Raw genomic sequence first — 20,808 nt, 5'->3', positions numbered from 1 at the left:
CGGCACTATGTCACTTTAGCTGACAATTGCGCAGTCGTGCGACGTTGTAACTAAACAAAATTGACGTCCTTTTTTTCCCACAAATAGAGCTTTCTTTTTGGTGGTATTTGATCACCTCTGTGTTTTTATTTTTTACACCATAAACAAATAAAGAGCGACAATTTTGAAAACAAAGCAATATTTTTTACTTTTTTCTATAATAAATATCCACAAAAAATATATTAAAAAAATTTTTTTTTCCTCAGTTTAGGTCGATATGTATTCTTCTACATATTTTTTGTAAAAAAAAATCGCAATAATATTGATTGGTTTGCGCAAAAGTTATAGTGTCTACGAAATAGGGCATAGATTTATGGCAAATTTATTTATTATTAATTTTTTTTTTTTACTAGTAATGGCGGCGATCTGCGATTTTTATCAGGACTGCGACATTATGATGGACACATGGGACGCTTTTGACACTATTTTGGGACCATTGTCATTTATACAGCGATCAGTGCTATAAATAGCCAGGGGTTAAGTGTGTCCTGGGAAGTGATTCTAACTGTGGGGGGATGGGCTACCACTGACATGACAGCGATCACTGCTCCCGATGACAGGGAGCAGTAGATCCTTGTCATGTCACTAGGCAGAACAGAGAAATGCCTTGTTTACATTCTGCCTCTCCGTCTCATGATTGCGGGCCCCCGGCGAACACCAAGTTCACGGGACGCGTGCGCCCGCAAGGCAGCAAATTCAAAGGGACGTACAGGTATGCCTCAGGTATGCCTGTGCGAGCCATTCTGTCGACGTATATGTGTGTGCGGCGGTCGGTAAGTGGTTAAATGGAACACTGAATTGTTCATGTGTATCTATTTAATAATGTCTACAGGAGTGATAAAGTTTACAACTACTTTAACTACTTTGTAATACTGAAGGGAAAACTTTTTTTTCATTTTTGATAAGGGAGGCTTGTAACCTTCGGTTCCTGATATGCGACTGTGCCCAGACCCAGCTCTTACAGCCTCATAGCAAATCATTCCTTGGTTGACCCTGCGTTCCTCCTGCCGGGATGCTGTATGGTGCTGTGTATAGTCCTATGTCGGATTGCAGCCATGCAGCACTTCGGCGGCGTTCGTCCTTATAATGATGGTGTTTGGAAGGGCAGAAATGGTCAGCTCCATGGAGCGGCCGTGTGACGTGCACACCGGAACCAGGAAGTGATTTTGCTGGTTGTTGGAAAGCACGCTGTCATTTGTGTGGGCAGGGCTGTGCGTTCCATAGACCGCACCAGCATCCACTGGCAAACACGATCTCCGGAACACAATTTAGGAGTGGGCCTGCATGCATGGTGGCATATAGGAGGTTAAGCTGTTAGTAACTATATTGTGAAGTGCAGTAAAGGAACGGATAGTCAGACAAGCCAAAACGTCAGGGAGCCAGAGATGAGTGTAGTAGAATAGCAAGCAGTATCTGAAGCCAGAAGGAATGTCAGCCAAGCAAGTCTTTAAAAGAAACACAGGAAAGCGTCTCTAGAGATGTGACCAAGGCAAAGGCAGAGATCAGCTGGACTGGACAGCTTAAGTAGGCAGGACTGACGAGCAGGATATCAACAGGTGAGTCACTGTGGAGAGATAGGAGCTGGCAATTAGCTGACAGCTGAGTGGCCAGCTTTGAGAAGGAAGGGCTGAGCCCAGCCCTGACAGAGAGCTGCTGATTGACAGTTAGCAGCTCTCTGCTCGGGGAGCTGAGAGAACCGAGCCATCGGCGGCTCTCAGAGCAGAGACGCTGGGGGACAGATGCAGCTGGTAGTTGTTTGAGATATTTAAAAATTCATCTTTGCACAGTCAATTGCAATTTGTCAAAGCGATGCTGCATCCACCTAGATAAGTATAATGGGGGAAAAAAACCCAAACCCATACATCTCCTTTAACTCTCTTGTCCCTCAAGCAGGCAAGCTTGGCAGTTTTATAGCCCCTGAGATGTGTATTGAGAGATTAATAAGAGATGTCTGCCATGCTACTCAGGGTTGTGGATTGTATGAACTAAAAGGAGGGGGAGAGAGGAAATAGTCACTGTGCTGATGCCCTTCACATAGTTGCAAACATTGCAAAAAAAATGTGGGACACTTTTTTGGCTGTAGGCGGAGCGTACAATAATTAGGGGGTGGGGCATTCATTTGTAGGCGTGGTTTAGAAAAAAAATACAAGTGCGGCGCGCAAAGCATGCCGCGGCAAAGAATGAGCATGGTTTACGCGAAATAGTGAGCGTGGCTTAAATGGGCGTGGCTCAAGAGGGTGTGGTTAGAGTCTGAAATGAATGAGGGATGGAGAGGGAAAGGGGGAAAGGGGGAGAGGGGGAAAGGGGGAGAGGGGGAAAGGGGGAAAGGGGGAGAGGGGGAGAGGGGAATGATGGGACAGCAGCCCCAGATCCTACACAATAAAAATATGCGTATTCTAGAAAGTTTAACAATCAGCAGATAAAGATACTCCAAACACCATCAATCATCCCATCACCAGGATTGTTATGGTGTCAGGATGATTGAAGCGCATTATTTCTATTATTACATTGTAATATAAAATGAAATTATTTAACTCACCATAATGCAGAATCAGTGGGAACCCTGAGCATGTCACCTGCCACGTCGCCTGCCACCAGATGCCATCAGGGGTCCCCAGCGGAGTCCTCCCTTACATCAGGCATTGCCAGCAGAGTCCCCCCTTACATCAGACATTGCCAGCAGAGTCCCCCCTTACATCAGACATTGCCAGCGGAGTCCCCCCTTACATCAGACATTGCCAGCAGAGTCCCCCCTTACATCAGACATTGCAGCGGAGTCCCCCCTTACATCAGACATTGCAGCGGAGTCCCCCCTTACATCAGACATTGCAGCGGAGTCCCCCCTTACATCAGACATTGCAGCGGAGTCCCCCCTTACATCAGACATTGCCAGCAAAGCCCCCCTTACATCAGACATTGCCAGCAAAGCCCCCCTTACATCAGACATTGCCAGCAAAGCCCCCCTTACATCAGACTTTTCAGCGGAGTCCCCCCTTACATCAGACATTGCAGCGGAGTCCCCCCTTACATCAGACATTGCCAGCAAAGCCCCCTTACATCAGACATTGCCAGCAAAGCCCCCCTTACATCAGACATTGCCAGCAAAGCCCTCCTTACATCAGACTTTTCAGCGAAGTCCCCCCTTACATCAGACATTGCAGCGGAGTCCCCCCTTACATCAGACATTGCCAGCAAAGCCCCCATACATCAGACATTGCCAGCAAAGCCCCCCTTACATCAGACTTTGCCAGCAAAGCCCCCTTACATCAGACATTGCCAGCAAAGCACCCCTTACATCAGACATTGCAGCGGAGTCCCCCCTTACATCAGATATTGCAGCGGAGTCCCCCCTTACATCAGACATTGCAGCGGAGTCCCCCCTTACATCAGACATTGCCAGCAAAGCCCCCTTTACATCAGACATTGCCAGCAAAGCCCCCCTTACATCAGACATTGCCAGCAAAGCCCCCCTTACATCAGACATTGCAGCGGAGGGGAGGGAGAATTCTTTCCCCCCCAAACAGAAGCTGGGAGCACTTTGACTTACCGAGTGACACACTAGCTCCCCCCACGTGGCGCCGACTGTTCCCTGGTGGTCCCGGCCTCGGGCTCCCCCGGACCTTTCACGTTCTCCTCCTTGGCGCTGTGTAAACAGGAGGAGACAAACTTCCTCCTCCGAGTGAGAGTCCTGGCACTGACACAGCAGCAGTCAGCGTGACACAGCAGTGCGCACCTCCTCCCCCATCCATCCATGTGCTCCGACTGCGAAGTAGCCACGCCCCTGCTTGCCATACTTGGCAAATCAAGGCAGGCAGAAGGAGCAGGTGTCCTCCTTGTCCAATAGAGGACAGGACAAAATGAAGCAAAGGGGAGGATACCGAGGCTACGGCGATGCTAATTAACACTTTATTGCCCAAAAATATTTACGATCCTCCGGGACAAGCTCCGAAATTCGGGACAAATCGCGGGAAATAATAAGATCGGGACGAGGCTCCAGAATTTGTGAATGTCCCAGGAAATTCGGGACTATTGGCAAGTATGCCTTCACGTGACAACATGGCTGAGATGAGCTGAGACATGAACAAAATGGCTGCTACACACACAGCTATTTGTGTGCCCAGTACACACGACCATTAAACTGCTGCCTCTGACTAGTTTTAAGAGATTTGAAGTGAGATTTGGTGTCAGTACTGTGCTGCTTATTGTTGTCCTTGATAAAGGCTCTGACATGGGGAAGTAAAGCCCTGCCTCTACTAAGTTGGTCACCTCAACAGATAGTCACAGTGAACAAGGCATGGTAAATCAGCAATGGGGAAATGTCAGCTACAGTGAGACCTCAAGCAATACTGGTGACTCTTACATTGCTTTGTGTTTGCCTTTTTCACCACAGCTTAAAAGTTCAGTTTCTCTTTAAAGTTTAATTTGGTTCCATCTTTTCCCTGCACCTTCTGTGCAGTATCTAAAGGAATACAAAAGTGACTTTGCCTAAAGCCTTTATTCAGATCTTGCCTGAATCTGGTTCCTACGACATATTAAAAATCCAGATTTTACAACACGTTGTCAGAATGGTATGTGAAAGCATTTATATGGACTGTGTTAGCTGCAAAAATATTTGTATATCTTGTAGGTCACTTATGTAGTGCACACGTTCCTGCCACATAGCTGAGTTAGGAGTGTAAAACCTTAATTCACTTTGTAGATTTCTGTACTGCCTGCTTGATCATTAGACCATGAAAGTACATGATCGCATTGCTGAGGTCCTTTTTGTGCTCTTGCATTATTGTAATCCACTTAGATATGTCCCTCTTTAGCTCTCAGTGCCTGAAATGTGTGTGCCAGGTGCTGGACCACAGAAACATAGAGAAGGAAACATTATCCTCTTTACAGTTTTACTTTCACTTTCTACTGTTATGCTGGATGTCTTATAGGACTTGTTGCACTATCCCCTGCAGTCAGCATAAGGAGAGCTATAGCCAGGAAAGCCTAGGTACTTCAATGCAGTACGCTAAGGATCATGTGAATTGAAGATTGTGACAGCAGCCATAGAATGGGACTCATGGACCCTGTACACTTCAATTCCCAGAAAACACCGAAGCAGAGGGGCATACCTTCCAACCGTCCATGAATGGGCGGGATTGTCCCGCAAACTGAAGGCTTTCCCGCTGTCCCGCAGATGCAGGCAGAACCACTGTGTGTGAAAACCTTCTTTGATTGGACCTCATCATGGTGATTGGCTGCAGCTCATAGCATTCATCCTGTACTGGCCACTCACTCTGTGCTGTGAGGGTGGGGTCAGATGCCGATTTATGCTGAAGAGGAGGTGCTTAACAATGGAGAAGAGCAGGTGAGTATGTGCCTGATAGAAAAGTTTCTGCAGTTACGCTGTTGCACTGTCCTGGCAGATGACAGCCTGATTTCAGATAAAAAAGTCTCGGCAATGGAAGAGGGAAACAAAAGAGGTCATACGAGAAAGGAAACGGGGGCCGCACAATCACAAGGAGTCAAAGACAACATCATTGATTGATCCTGTGCCAGAGAACACAGGTGGTCAGGATTTTACCATCATCAACCTTTCCCAATTTAAACTGGAAAATAGACATCTAGCGCTCCTAAGCAGAGGACTTTCCTTCTTTCCCTCAACAACAATGGAAGAATTTGAGATCTACAAAGACCTCAATTTGTTCCTTAGGAAAGTGTACTACAGATCTTTATATTCAGATAAATCGAGTGAACCGAATGTACTTGGGGGACCCAATCCAGGGGATACCCTGGCCCATCAACAACTAGAATCTCTATTTGAAGAAGGGGAGGTTCCCTCCGATGAAGAGGATATTCCTCCCAGCTGTACCTGGAGGAGGAAGGCAGGGCTACGCATTCAGTCCACCAAAATGCCCCAGTTTAGGAAAGATAGAAGACTGGGGACCTTCCTGGACTTAGTCCAGGAAGATCTGGCTAAGATCAATTGGCATACCAATGATACCGGTAATTTACCATCCCTTGAACGCCAAGCTCTAAGGGAACTTCGTACATCCAAAGAGATTATCATCAAACCCAGTGATAAGGGGGCAACGTGGTATTGCTCCCCATTGACATGTATGAGGCAGAAGTACGCCGTTTACTGTCTGATCAGTCCACATATAAAAAACTTAACCATAACCCATTCGGCCCTTTAGTGGTACTTGTTAATGACTGCCTGTCCTGGGCGCTCAAATCCTCACTCATTTCCAAAAGGGAATATGATTTCTTGAAGGTGGAAGATTTCAACAACCTGGTATTTTATATAATACCTAAAATACACAAGAATTTGGAAAATCCCCTGGGGAGACCCATTGTCTCAGCAATAAGAGGTCCTTTGGAGAGAGTGGGTAAATACATTGACGGCCTGATTAAGGGACTGGTTGAACTATTGCCCTCATATGTTCAGGATACCAGAGACATGTTAAACAAAATACTCAATTTGCGTATCCCCCAGGGGGCCCCCCTTGTTGGGATAGACATGGAGTCCCTTTACACGTCTAACCCACATGAATGGGGAATCCTGGCGGTACACCATTTCCTCGATCAGAAATTCCCCCACATGGGTGCGCAAAATGAGTTTATTCTGGAGCTATTGGATATGGCTCTTAAAAACAATTTTTTCAAATTTGCTGAACACTACTACCAACAACTCCATGGGACCTCTATGGGGGCGCCATGGGCACCAGCATACGCCTGTCTCCACCTCGGATGGTGGAAGGAGGAGACGGTCTACGCTTCATCGCTATACCATAGCCACGCCCACCTGTGGCTGCGGTATATCGACGATGTGCTCATGGTGTGGACGGGTGAACTTCTACAGTTCATGGATGAACTGGGTAACAACACACGTAATATACGATTGACCTTTGTAGCTGATCCTTGCGAAATTTCATTTCTTGATCTTTGCATAAAGGTGGTTGAAGGCCAGTTGGTCACCACTACATTTCGCAAGGATACGGCTGCCAACACCCTGCTACGAGCAGACAGACATCATCCTCGATCCCTTATACGGGGTATCCCTGTGGGACAGTTTCTCCGGATTCGGAGAAACTGTTCCAATGAGGAAGATTACAGGCGTGAATCTGAGTCGCTTTACTAGTGATTCCGTCAACGCGGATATTCACACCGCGCGCTCAGGAGGGCTAGAATGTTGGTAGGACGCAGATCAAGGGTTTATCTACTTACACCTCAGAACAAAGACAGGCCTCTAAAAAATGAGCCAGTTCAGTTCATTACTTCTTTTGGAGAACAGTGGCAATAGGTGCGCTCTATACTTTCTGAACACTGGCACATCCTTACCAGATCTGATAAGCTGAAGGAGATCGTTGGGGAAAGACCCCTAATGGTAGTTACCCCTCTTCCCCCCTCCCCTCCCCCCTTCTTTTCCTCCCCCCTACCCCCTTTTCATCCCTTCTTTCCCTTCCCTTCCTTCCCTCAGGGAAGAGTAACATTCATGGTGGGGACATTCTTAGTCCTCCTGTCACTTTATTATGTGACTCTTATCTTCCTTTTGGAACTCATTGATTTCTCTTACCGTTGAGTAATTAGTGGGACTGTTACCATTATTTTTGTAATGCTTATATCAGAGTGGTACTATTAGGATTGTTTATGCCTGTGTATTCTTTGGACTGCTCAACTGTTATTTCATGTTGTCACCACAAGATGGCGGTAAAGATTATTTAGGTGCAATTGAACTGTTTGATTGGGGGGTAAGCCCTATATAAAGATGGCAATTACTTAAGCACATTGTCCAGATGAAGTGCTCGTCTTGCAGCACGAAATGTGTCGACAATTTGATGCCATAGACGCTGGGGGTACCCCCCTTCTTTTGTCCCGGAGCAAGCTCTTATTTTTCACAGTATGGCTTTCCTCAGAATGGACATCTCTGACAGCAGTGCCGCTATGGTTGCTTGAACCAGTGCCCTCTAGTGGCCGTCTACTCACAGAACTAACAGCACACCTAACCCGGAAGTCATAGCACGCCCAGCTGACTCTCCCTGTCGGAAGCAAGGCAAAGCTGTTCATCCCGGGAGTCAGCCATAAGCATGGGACTTTGCACACTTAATTTCTGACATCCCGGGGATCCAAGAGACTATACCTATACAAAACATGTGTATGGAATACAGGTGTACGCTGGGGCAATGACTTTTGTGCTTTAACCATCAACACGTTTTGTAGTCTATACATCCCATTTGAGCTGACTACCGTGTCCACATCTATTCATCCTAGTTCCGGCCAGGACATACCCATACTATTGCTCTAGTCAGAGTTCGGGCTAGGACATATCAACTTGGTGCATACTGTTGGACACTGCTACATAGTTCAAATCTTAATGGCAGATATATTGGGTATTTCTGTTCAAACTACATTACTGTATTGACAGGATTTGGAGTGTGTCTGATTCCACTGGATAACCAGCAGTCGTACACAGCATGCCTGTACGATCTAACGACAGACAGTGAGGATATACATGTATATAAGCCCAGGCACGGGCACACTAATCATCGGGAAGTAACCGCTAATATCCCTCAATCTGTCTGTGCTATTTCCAGTGGATATTATCCCATGTAGTTTACCATCGGATTCATTATATCCATCAGTACATTCTGCTCAGGGATTCGGGGGGTGGGGTGACCCACCAGTGTCTATTTTTTAATCAACGTTGGTCACTTTTATGTATATTTTCTATAGTCACCTGATATTGTGGAGGAACGGATCCCACCTGTGTGGATTAGTTCCGCATCAGTGGGATCCCTTACTTTTTGTTTTACATTTTTCAATAAAGTTTTTTGTATAGTTTTGATCTCACTACGTGGTGGCTTCTCCCTTTGTTGGTAATCTTGGGACCACTCTGGACCCTTTTTTCTTTTTCTGATTTCAGATAAAGCCTGTGCCCAGAATCTGATTCTGCAGACACAGTGCACCACTCGTTCTGTCTGCTTCATCTGTGCAGGACTCTGCAGCAGGAGATAAGGACAACCTGTCAGTGTATATACCCTAGCCCAGGGGTAGGCAACCCGGGGCACGGGTGACGCAAGCGGCACACAAAGCCTTTTTTGCCGGCACTCGATTCCCACCCCATCAGCAGAGCAGTGCAGGGAAGTGTCAGTGAGACACTAAGGCATTCCAATTTCAGAGTTTCCCCACGCCACACCTGCACTGAGGGGGAGGCACTGTGCCCCCACACATTGCAAAAGATGGGAAACATTGTTTGGTTCTCTAACTTTGCTGTAGCTGCGATCGTCATCTCTGGTGATGGGGAAGAGTTTGTGTGCAGTACTGCTAGGGGGGGCAGTCCCTGTTTCCAGGAGGAGGAGGACTGTCTTGGCCACTGCTAAAGCCAATCACAGTCCTGCTAGCCCCGCCCACCATCTGGAGGAAGATGACTCGCTTGGTTGCCACTACCAATCTCAGAAAGAAGGGATTTCACTGTGATTTAGAAAACCACAATCAGGTGACAGTTTGTGGAATTACTGTTGAGCCTCTGGGAGCTTTGTTCAAATTATTCCTGAACCTTTGCGTCACTTACTACTGAACCCCTGCACTTTAAGCCACAGCCAGTATTCAGCGCAATGAAAATCACACCCAACTTTTCCTGTGGCGCAGAGCGACACACTTTTTCCCAGATGCGGGGGTCCAACTTATGATCCTGCACATAGGCCCACTGCTTTCAGAAAATGCCCCTGACTTGAGCTCATTATTTAACATCCATTCCATATGCTTGTATGTGACATCACACACAAGCAGGTGGTCTGGATGCAAAAGGTGGATCAGCAGGATGAATGTGCCAGGACAGGTAGATGTGTCTCATCTCTGCTTCCTTTCACCACTCTGCATATCATGATTATCATAGATGAGAAGAGGGTACAGCGGTGGAGCAGATGAGCAGGGGAATACAGCGGTGGGGGAAATGAGCAGAAGGTGTTCAGAGGTGGAACAGAAGAGCAGAAGGGTACAGCTGTGGGGCAGATGTGCAGGGAGGTACAGTGATGGAAGAGATGAGAAGGGGGTTCAGCAGTGGGACAGAAGAGCAGGGGGGTACAGTGATATGGGCTAGATGAGCAGGGGGTTCAGCGTTGGGCAAGATGAGCAGGGGGTTCAGTGTTGCAGCAGAAAAGCAGGGTGGTAGAGCAGTGGGGCAGATGTGAAAGGAGGTGTATTGGTGGGGCAGATGAGCAGGGGGTTACAGTGGTGGGGCAGGAGAGCAGGGGGAACAGTGGTGGGGCAGATGTGCAGGAGGTACATTGGTGGGGCAGATGAGAAAGCAGGTTGTGCGGCAGATAAGCAGATGAGTTTAGTGTTAGGACAGATGAGAAGGTGATTCAGTAGTGAGACAGAAGAGCATGGGGATACGGCGGTGGAGCAGATGTGCAGGGAGGTACAGTGGTGGGGCAGATGAGAAAAAAGGGGAACATTGATGGGGCAGATAAGCAGGGGGGTTACAGTGGTAGGACAGAAGAGCAAGGTGGTACAGTGGTGGGGCAGATGTGCAGGAGGTACAGTGGTGGGAGGGATGAGAATGGGGTTCAGCGCTGGGACAGAAAAGCAAGGGGGTACAGTGATGGGGCAGATGAGCAGGGTGTTACAGTGGTGGGACAGATGAGCAGGGGGGGTTCAGTGTTGGGCCAGATGAGAAGGGGGTTACAGTGGTGGGAAAGATGAGCAGGGGGGGTTCAGTGTTGGGGCAGAGGAGAAAGGAGGTAGGTACAGTGATGGGGCAGATGAGCAGGGTGTTACAGTGGTGGGACAGATGAGCAGGGGGGTTTAGTGTTGGGACAGATGAGCAGGGGGTTACAACGGTGGGACAGAGGAGCAGGGGGTACAGAGGTGGGGAAGATGTGCATAGAGGTGCAGAGGAGAAAGGAGGTACATCGATGGGACACATGAGCAGGGGGTTACAGTGGTGTGGCATAAGAGCAGGGGGAACAGAGGTGGGACAGATGTGCAGAAGGTACATGGGTGGGGCAGATAAGAAAGGGGGGACATTGATGGGGCAGATGAGCAGGGGGTTACAGTGGTGGGACAGAAGAGCAGGATAGTACAGTGGTGGGGCAGATGTACAGGGGGTTACAGTGGTGGGACAGATGAGCAAGGGGGTACAGAGGTGGGGCAGACGTGCACAGTAGTACAGTGATGGGGCTCATCTGAGGTGTGGAGTTGCAAGAATTGGGGCTGATCTGAGGTGTGAGAGTGCAGGATGTTAATTTCTCACTACTAAAGTAGTTTACAGCATTTACTTTAAAAAAATACTTTTGTGATTGAGAGTGTGAAGTTGACATTTTTTTTATATAAAATCGGCACACTCAATTTCTTTGAAAACATTTTTTGGCACACTGTGCTCTAAAGGTTGCCTACCCCTGCCCTAGCCTGTCTGTGTACATAGCTCCCAACTGCCCCTGATTTGGAACAAAGTCCCTCTGTCCATCTTTCCTCCTCATTTGTCCCGCACTTTGGTCTGATCTATATAGCTATAAATAAAAAATGCACTCGTTATCGTTATGTAAATTCCAAAAGACAATATAAAAGAATAGTAGTGGTAAAAAAAGCGCATGTGTGTTTAACCAATTGTTTTTTTGTACAATTCTCCTTTAAGGGGAGTGCGTCCTTTTGCCTACATGTCTTTGCTAATAGGTGTCCTTCATTCCCATCTCAGAATGTTGGGAGGTATGGAGGGGGAGTGGTGGGATAGCTTTTATCTCTTCCTCTTGGTGCCAAGGGACCCTATGTGAGCACACCTGCCTAAGTGCCCACACATTGGCCAATCCAGCAGGGACTGGAGCTTGAGGCTTAGGAGTGGCGCAGAGCCGCACAGACCACAGCATTGCATCTGCACCATTGCCATCAGTGTCCTCTCACCTTCTTCTTTCTTCACCAGTGGCATTCTGTGGAGAGACAAAGGGGGCCCACTTCTACAATGAGAATTTACAACCACACCTCAGGGACTGTTGAGAGGGCTCACTGCCCATTGTTACACAGCTTGCAGGGACTGTGCCACTAGAGGCAGCCTATACTGATACCGTATCTATGCTGCATGCTGGTTTACCAAGACTGTTGTTAAGTGCACCAATTATTCCTAAAGAGCCCCAACTATAACTGGCAAAAGAACAACATAAAGGACTGCCCCCACCACCACCGCCAGGCCATCCTACTAGCCCTTGTCTATTATTAATTTAGCGGGTACCTCCTCCCTTTGAGCCTAGGCCTAGCATAATCAATACTAATGCACCTTGGCAGTATAGCCCCCTGAATCTCCAGTGATCATGTTACTGTTTACACTGATCTGGTGCAAAGGGTCATCTTATGCCTAGTGCTTGCTACTGATTTCATTTATGTCAAATCATACCCTTGCTATTACCAATCCATTTTTTTATGCTTTATTTCATTACTATTCATATTGTGTGATAAAATATGAATGCCTTTAATAACTTATTTAGTGCCTGTCCCTGGATATATTACCCCTACTGGGTATCAGGTGTTGCCGCCAGTGATTTTATGTGATATCGCATGCTTTGTGTATTCAACCTAGTGTGTCAGAGAGGCTGAAGTTCTTTTATTTTATATTTTTCTGTATCTCAAAATGTGATTGACTAAATCTGATCATACATGCACCAGTTCTTCTTGATCAGCCAGCAGACTAAAAAGATAGAATTTCGGCCAAATGGCTGAATTTGGATCCATTTATGGTCAGCTTTATTATTATTTTTTTATTATTTATTATTTTTTTAATTCTTTATTTTATTTTATAAATAACACAACAACAACAACATACATCGGGTATACAAGAAGAATTATTACTAGTAATCCACCATTACCCTTAAATCCCCTCCTCCCCCCTCCCCCTATCTTGCAAACTTCAATAAAGGTAGGCATTTAAAATCAATTTATTTACTCTATTTATTTACCCATCCCTGCCCCCTTTATGTTTATCTAGTAATCACCTCGACATATCTCCACGTTGTTTTAAATGCCACCCATTTATGGTCAGCTTTACTATAATAGCATTGTAAGATAGAAATATCTAACAATACGTGCTTAGAATGTCCATTCTGCAAAGCAAATGAAACTGTGGTTTTTGGTTGCATAATAGCACCCCCTTGGTTTTAAGGATCCCAGGGTACTTTAAAGACATTCCAAGCGTGTGAACAGGTGTCAGCTCCATGGGCCTGGGGCCACTTTAGAAGGCAAGGTGAGCCTACAGATTGCTTTAAAACAATAGTGCTGCTAGTATTGCTTTCCTGCAGGATACCACTGTGGTCGCATGGACCCATAAACAACATAAGAAATTTTTTTTTCAGGAGGGGATTTTGCTGAATATACTGTGTTTCAGCTCGTTATATAGCAAAGAGCTCAGGAAGTATTTGGCCGGGCAGACGTGCAGCAGACTTTTCAGCTTTCTTCTTTTTGGATGGGTCATGGTCTTCCAAATTGCCTTCAGGAGAGGATTGTAGAGATAGCTTCTAAGAATCCGAAGCTTTGATGTGCAGAAGGGACACCACACATACGCCCCCCATGCCAATTATTTTTAAATGAAAAATCACAGTATTGAAATTCCTCTGTGATCTGAGTTTTGCAGCCTTGGAAGTCATTGAGAAATGCTCTGATCCTGTCAGGCATGCAGTGTTTTTTTTGGGGAGAAGATCTTCTTATCTGACAGGATCGCAGGAATGAAATCCTAGGCATGAAAAGCTTTTGACCCTAACTAAAGTGAGCATACTGTGCCATTCAAGGAAAAGGGACTTCCACAGGTATATAACAGCCCTGGCTGGTGATATAGTGAGATTCAAAGAGCTTTAAGGGAATGGTACCATTAAAACCTAGCTAAACCTACTTTTCTCTAAACAAACAATAATATCATTATTTAAAGTGCTGTGATTTACTATGCTTATAGGTCTATCTTTCCATTTGGTGTGTGTTATGTTTTAAACCTAATTAGCGTATTTTGTAGACTGCAAATTGATTGCAGGAACAGACTTTTGTAAAGGCCCTAATGGTCTGCAGAGATGTGTCTGCTCTGCAGAACGGTGATGTTTAAGAAAACAAGCAGATATGAAATGCCTGCAGCTACCCACCTCTGAAGCTCTGCCACATAGCACAGCCCTGTATGGCAGGGCAGGAAACCAGATTTTTCTCTGCTACACTTTGGGTACATTTACAGGGCTTGTCCCTATTATGACTAGACTGTAAAAGGAGAAGCAGCTCTCTGCTGAGCTCATCTCTCATTATTCACCTTCCTCTTATGCTGCAGTGTTCATGTGCTAACAGGAAACATGCTGATATCTGATTGTCTCCTGGTACTGCTTCTTCCTTTCCTAGTCTAAGCTCTGCTATACAGGGGATTGCAAAAAGCTAATAACAAGTTGAATTCAGGTACTTACACTTCTTGCTTATAAAAGAATGCATTTATTGATGCATTAATGAGTACAAAGCTGCATTCATTTGTGTATTTTATATCTGTCTGGACTCTGGAGTTCAGTTTTAACCACTTCAATACCGGGAACTTATACACCTTCCTGCCCAGACCAATTTTCAGCTTTCAGTGCTGTCGCACTTTGAATGACAATTGCGCGGTCATGCTACACTGTACCCAAATACATTTTTATAATTTTGTTCCCACAAATAGAGCTTTCTTTTGGTGGTATTTGATCACCTCTGGGATTTTTATTTTTTGCTAAACAAATAAAAAAAAGACAGAAAAAAAAAGTTTTTTTTTTTGTTTCTGTTACAAAACTTTGTAAATAAGTAAGTTTTTTCCTTCACTGATGGGCACTGATAAGACGGCACTGATGGGCACCGAGGAGGTGGCACTGATGGGCACTGATGATGGGCACTAATATGCGTCACTGATGGGGCACTGATATGCAGAACCGATGGGTACACATAGGCGGCACTGATGGGCACTGATAGGCGGCACGGATGGGCATGGATAGGCACTGATAGGTGGCACTGATGTACACTAATGGATGGTACTGATGGGCATCACTGATTGGCAGGCATCCATTGTGGGCACTGATTGGCATCCATTGTGGGCACTGATTGGCAGCCATTGTGGGCACTAATTGGCATCCCTGGTGGCCATGGGTGGCATACCTGGTGGTGACTAGTGGTGGGCATCCCTGGTGGTCCTGGTGGCGTCTATGGTGGCCCAGTGTGGGCATCCTCGGGGGGGCTGCGCTGATAATTAAACCAGCACAGACCCCCACTGTCAGAGGATCAGCCGATCGGCTCTCCTCTACTGGCGTCTGACAGACATGAGTGAAAAAAAGCCGCGCAACGGCTCTTCCTGTTTACACTGTGATCAGCCGTGATTGGACACAGCTGATTTACCCAGATCAGAGTTGCGGTGTGTCAGACTGACACTCCGTAACAACGATCGATGTGATGCGTGCCCCCAGGGGCGCGCATCGGCTTGTTATCCTGAAAGACGTCATATGACTTCCGGTCAGGATAACACAACCACTTTGCCGACGTCATTTTGCTATATGGCGGGCGGCAAGTGGTTAAGGAACATCTTTACATATGCAACCAAAGGGAGGGCAGTTTGTCTATTAGATATTAAAACTAACATAAGCTTTAAAGTAGAAGTCCACCCTAACACTAAAATCCCTGCATCTACGGACATCCATGATCTAACACTAACCTATCTAACCCTATAAAGAAGAAATCAGTATACATACCTTTTCTGCAGCCGATCTGACCCAATCCCACGCTCAGCTTTCAGCTGCAACTTCTCTGTAGAGGTGGGTGCAGAGGACACAACCGACAATGAAAGCCCCATAGTAAAGCCACACAATCGTCCATTTTTTGTGGCAGGCTAGTCTCATGTTGAAAGTGAAGTGGTTACTCACCATTAGGGGTGCAACGGATCAAAAAACTCACGGATCGGATCGATCCTCAGATCAGAGTCACGGATCGGATCATTTTCAGATCAGCAAAAAAAAACAAAAAAAACCACACAAATCTTGTTACACCCACCGGAGTTTTAGATTTAAAACTCACTCTATCATTACTGTACTGTGCAGGAGTGTGGGGTGTAGCAAGATGGCGGTGACGAAACGTCACTTCCTGACGAGACAGTGGCCACTTCCGGGTGTACCAAGATGGCCGCCGCTCCGGAGCTAGGCCGAAGCCGCGGCCTTTCCTATGGCCGAGGCCGTAGAGTGCTCAACGGATCAACCTCCGCGGATCGGCACACCCGCGATCCGCGGAGGTTGATCCGTACGGATCACTGATCGGCGACGATCCGTTGCACCCCTACTCACCATACGTAAATTCTCGTACGACAGAATGCAACTTCAGAAGTGACGTAATGTGTTGACTAGTTTTGTATGTATTCTTTTGTTTCTGAGCATGCGTAGTCTTCCACTTACGATTTTTTTCGTACGAAAACCATACTGTTTAAACGAAAATGGGACATTGTGTTCACATACGACAAAAATTTTATAGTCTGCACATCCAGCTTTTGTCTGAAGAAAAAACGGAATCGACTGTTGAAAGCACCGTACTAACCATCCGAAAATCGGCAGATCGGACAAAATTTTACTTCCAATTTTCGTATCGTGCGTATGGGCCTTAAGTCTTTGGGTGACGTCACTCCCCATTCATTTCACATCCGTTGTTGGTTGTGTCCTCTGCAGAGCTTCCGCCGCTGGAGATTGGGTCCGATCGGTTTTAAAAAGGTATGTATAATGATTTCTTCTTTACAGGGTTAGATAGGTTAGTGTTAGAATGTGGATGTCTGTAGATGCAGCGATTTTAGTTTTAGAGTGGACTTACACTTTGATTATAAAAAGTTCTAATTGATAAGCAGTTCTTGTTGCACATAGAAACCATCCGGTCTACTCCATGTCTCCAAAATGAAAACTTAAAGCGGTATTAAACCCAAAACCCCAAAATGTAATATATTGCAGCTTACCAATCATTAAATGTGATGGCTGTATTCGTTTTCTTTTTTTTTTTTGCCTTTTTTCCCCCTCTGTTTTTACCTGGTGATCTTACCAGTAACACGCCTCCTGTATTGGGCTGGGTTCACATATATGCGGCTGCGGTTTGCAGTCCGGTGTCCTGTGCGTTTCTGTTCACCGGTTCAGGTGCTATTCAGTTGCAAATTTTTCCATGAATTTGCACTTGAACCAGACTCAAAAACGCACAGGACCCCTTTTCAAATCCGCACAGCAGCCGCCTCGGACATTTGTGAACCGGCTCCATTGAAAGTCGATCACACTCACATGTTATGCGAATTTGATACGGTTAAAACCACATCCAATTTGCATATATGTGGACCCAACCTTAGAGTGCCCCCACTCTAAATGAAGGAGCACAGGGGGCACCTTTGGACAGCAGCACTGGTAATCTGGGGGGAGGGTAGTGTTAAATGTACTAGCAGATTTAGACATTTTGAAGCCAAACTCCAGCTCACATTGTTTAAGCAGTTACAGCAACCTTTGTTTTTTCCTGTTGGGATAAAGGATTTACATAAATAAAAGCTGATCGCTCTAAGCACCCCTGTCAGTAGTAAATGGTTTGTCTCATCCTTCTAATTGCTACATCTGCAAGAGAGCTTGTTCTTTTGAAAAAGGATCACCAGGTGAAAATAAAGGTAAAAATCCTAAAAAAAAAATGCATCCATCACACCTAAGAATTGCTAAACTGCAATATAATAAATGTTTGCTTTTAGGTTTAATCCCACTCTAAAAAGAACCTGTTTGTCTCCTGAGATTTGTAAAAATCACATGTTGAAGATGTGTTCTGCATACTTGCACAATATACTCTCAATAGGAAAACTGTTTTTTTTGTTTTACTATTTTCTCCTACTTTGCTTTTTTACTCATTACTTGTCATTTTTGTATTTCTGCTCTAGGAGCATTCTCTCTCTCTATCCGTGATTGGGATAACGTGAAAGAAGATCATGTTAAGCATTACAAGATCCGTAAAATTGATAATGGAGGATATTACATTACAACACGGGTCCAGTTTGATACTGTGCAGGAACTTGTGCAATATTATAAAGGTATGTTGAATTACAAGCAGGACTGGGCTAACAGAGAAATAGGGAATGCCCCTGTCATAGATGCACCAGTAAGGGGAACACAACCAAAGGCAGAGTAGGGCAGAAAGGGCAGCTCTCTAGAGATCCAAATTCCAGGAGGAACCATTCGGATGCTAAAAAAGTTATGTACTTCACTACCCTTCATAGTAAGCTATTTTCAGCTTTGCAAGTCTTTGCATTTTTTTTGATCAGCAATGAAAGCCTTTGTATTTCTCTCAATAATGCCCTTTACACACTATAGGATTTTCCGACAACAAATGTTCGATGTGAGCTTGTTGTTGGAAATTCTGACCATGTGTAGGCTCCATTGGAAGTTCCGACAACAAAAATTTGAGAGCTGGTTCTCAAATTTTCCAACAACAAAATCCGTTGTCGGAAATTCCGATCGTGTGTACACAATTCCGACGCACAAAATTCCACGCATGCTCGGAATCAAGCAGAAGAGCCGCACTGGCTATTGAACTTCGTTCTTGACGTTTGGTGTTTCCAACAACATTTGTGCGACCGTGTGTATGCAAGACAAGTTTCAGCCAACATCCATCGGAAATAAATCCATGGTTTTGTTGTCGGAAAATCCTATCGTGTGTACATAGCATAGCAGTTTCCTTTAACTTAGTTAAATACACATAAACAATACATACGCACACTTCTTGTGCCTGAAAGTGCTGCTTCTATAATATTTTTTCACCATAAGGCTTCATGCACACTGGAGAAAAGCAGCATAAAAGAAGCTGCTGCAACCCTGAAATGTGACACTTGAAAGAATTGGATGGGAGGATGTAAAATGACAAAAGACTATATGGTGTGTAGGCATTGAGACAGGAGACTGGAATAGAGAGCAAAAACCTCACATGTAAAGGGGAGATAGATAGATAGATAGATAGATAGATAGATAGATAGATAGATAGATAGATAGATAGATAGATAGATAGATAGATAAGAAAAAATTTGGAACATGACACCAACATGTGGCTACCGAATCATACGTTTCTTGAAAAATATAAAAACATTAGATATACAGTATACAGCACCCTGTATCCATTCCATGCCCCCCTCCCTAACACTCCCTCTAACAATCCCCTTGAACCCCCTTGGAAAAGAAAAACACCCACCCCTACTGAATCATCTATTTCTTAAAAAATTAAAAAATATAAAAACATTAGACGTACAGTATACAGCACCCTGTATCCACTTCATCTCACCCTCCCTCTGACAATCCCCTTGGGAACCCCCTTGGAAAAGAAAAACACCCACCCCTACTGAATCATATGTTTCTTAAAAAATAAAAAAAACTATAAAAACATTACATACATATACAGTATACAGCACCCTGTATCCATTTTTCATGCCCCCCCCCCCAACCCTCCTTTTAACAGTCCCCTTAGGGACCCCCTGGAAAAAAATTAAAAACACCCACCTCACCTTATCCCCCCCCCCGTATATATATTGTATGTATAAACCCTTAGGATTGTATCTGCACGTGTGCCACAAATAAATAAGTGGATGCTATATTATCTATCTATCTATCTATCTATCTATCTATCTATCTATCTATCTATCTATCTATCTATCTATCTATCTATCTATCTATCTATCTATCTATCTATCCATACATATGCATGCACCTGATGTGTACATAATAAATATATATATATCTATATCTAGATCTATATCTAGATATAGATATATATATATAGATATATATAGATATATATCTATATATATCTAGATCTAGATATATATATATATATATATATATATATAGATATATATATATATATAGATATATAGATATATCTATATATATATATATCTCTATATATATATATATCTATATATATATAGATATATATATATATAGAGATATATATATATATATATATGTATATATATATATCTAGATCTAGATATATATAGATATATATCTAGATATATCTATAGATATATCTAGATATATCTATAGATATATATCTATATCTAGATATAGATATAGATATATATATATATTTATTATGTACACATCAGGTTCATGGCTGCATGCATATGTATAAACCCTATAGGATCTATATGTGTGTGTGTATGCCACAGGATGGCATCCAAATTAAGTATTAACTATGGGCGCTGTATATAATGCACATGCACACTAGGTCAAGGGCTATATGCATATAATTGTAGCCCAGTACCACACAGAATTCTTTCTGGCCAGAATTATACCATGTGATAACCTGTTTAATCCCAGTTTTTCTATGATGCCCAGAGCCATTGATATCCTCATACCAAACCAAGTCACTTTCCATAGTAAATCACTTTACAGATTCATATTTTTGAGTCTACATAAACATTTAGGTCAAGTTCTGGCAAACTATGGTGGGATATTGTTCTACTGATTTAAGTAATTTATATCTACTCATGAAAGTGTAAAGAGTTAACAATCTATCCAAATCATCAATCAGATTTGAAAAATAGCTCCACTGTGTTGCACATAACTATGACTTTGGTGACATCATGTGGTAACATTTGGTATTACTAGTCTATGATATTTCTATCTTAGTCTTTTGTCTTATTTCAAGTTTACTCATTTGTTCTCAAGAAAGAACAAAATAGATCTAAAAGTTAATTTAATTGACCTAGTCATAAAATGGAAACGTGCCTTTTTTCATTGGAATACAAAAGATAGTTTAATTTTCCTAGTCATAACATGGAAA

The 20,808-nt window shown here is 44.2% G+C and overlaps 1 protein-coding gene across 2 annotated transcripts in view; it reads left to right on the top strand.

Annotated features, from left to right (window-relative positions):
• Positions 1–20,808, top strand: part of FGR (FGR proto-oncogene, Src family tyrosine kinase) — a 196,684-nt gene that overhangs the window by 138,743 nt on the left and 37,133 nt on the right. For both annotated transcript variants that reach the window (XM_073616188.1, XM_073616190.1), the window contains exon 7: positions 17,915–18,064. In XM_073616188.1, coding sequence (XP_073472289.1) covers positions 17,915–18,064 — 150 coding nt within the window. The remainder of the gene's footprint in view (positions 1–17,914; positions 18,065–20,808) is intronic.

The sequence above is a fragment of the Aquarana catesbeiana genome, linkage group LG02 (genome assembly GCF_042186555.1).
Source record: "Aquarana catesbeiana isolate 2022-GZ linkage group LG02, ASM4218655v1, whole genome shotgun sequence".
NCBI classification, from domain to species: Eukaryota; Metazoa; Chordata; class Amphibia; order Anura; family Ranidae; genus Aquarana; species Aquarana catesbeiana.
Note: the sequence above shows the minus strand (reverse complement) of the source record. Positions and strands in the feature narration are given on the sequence as shown.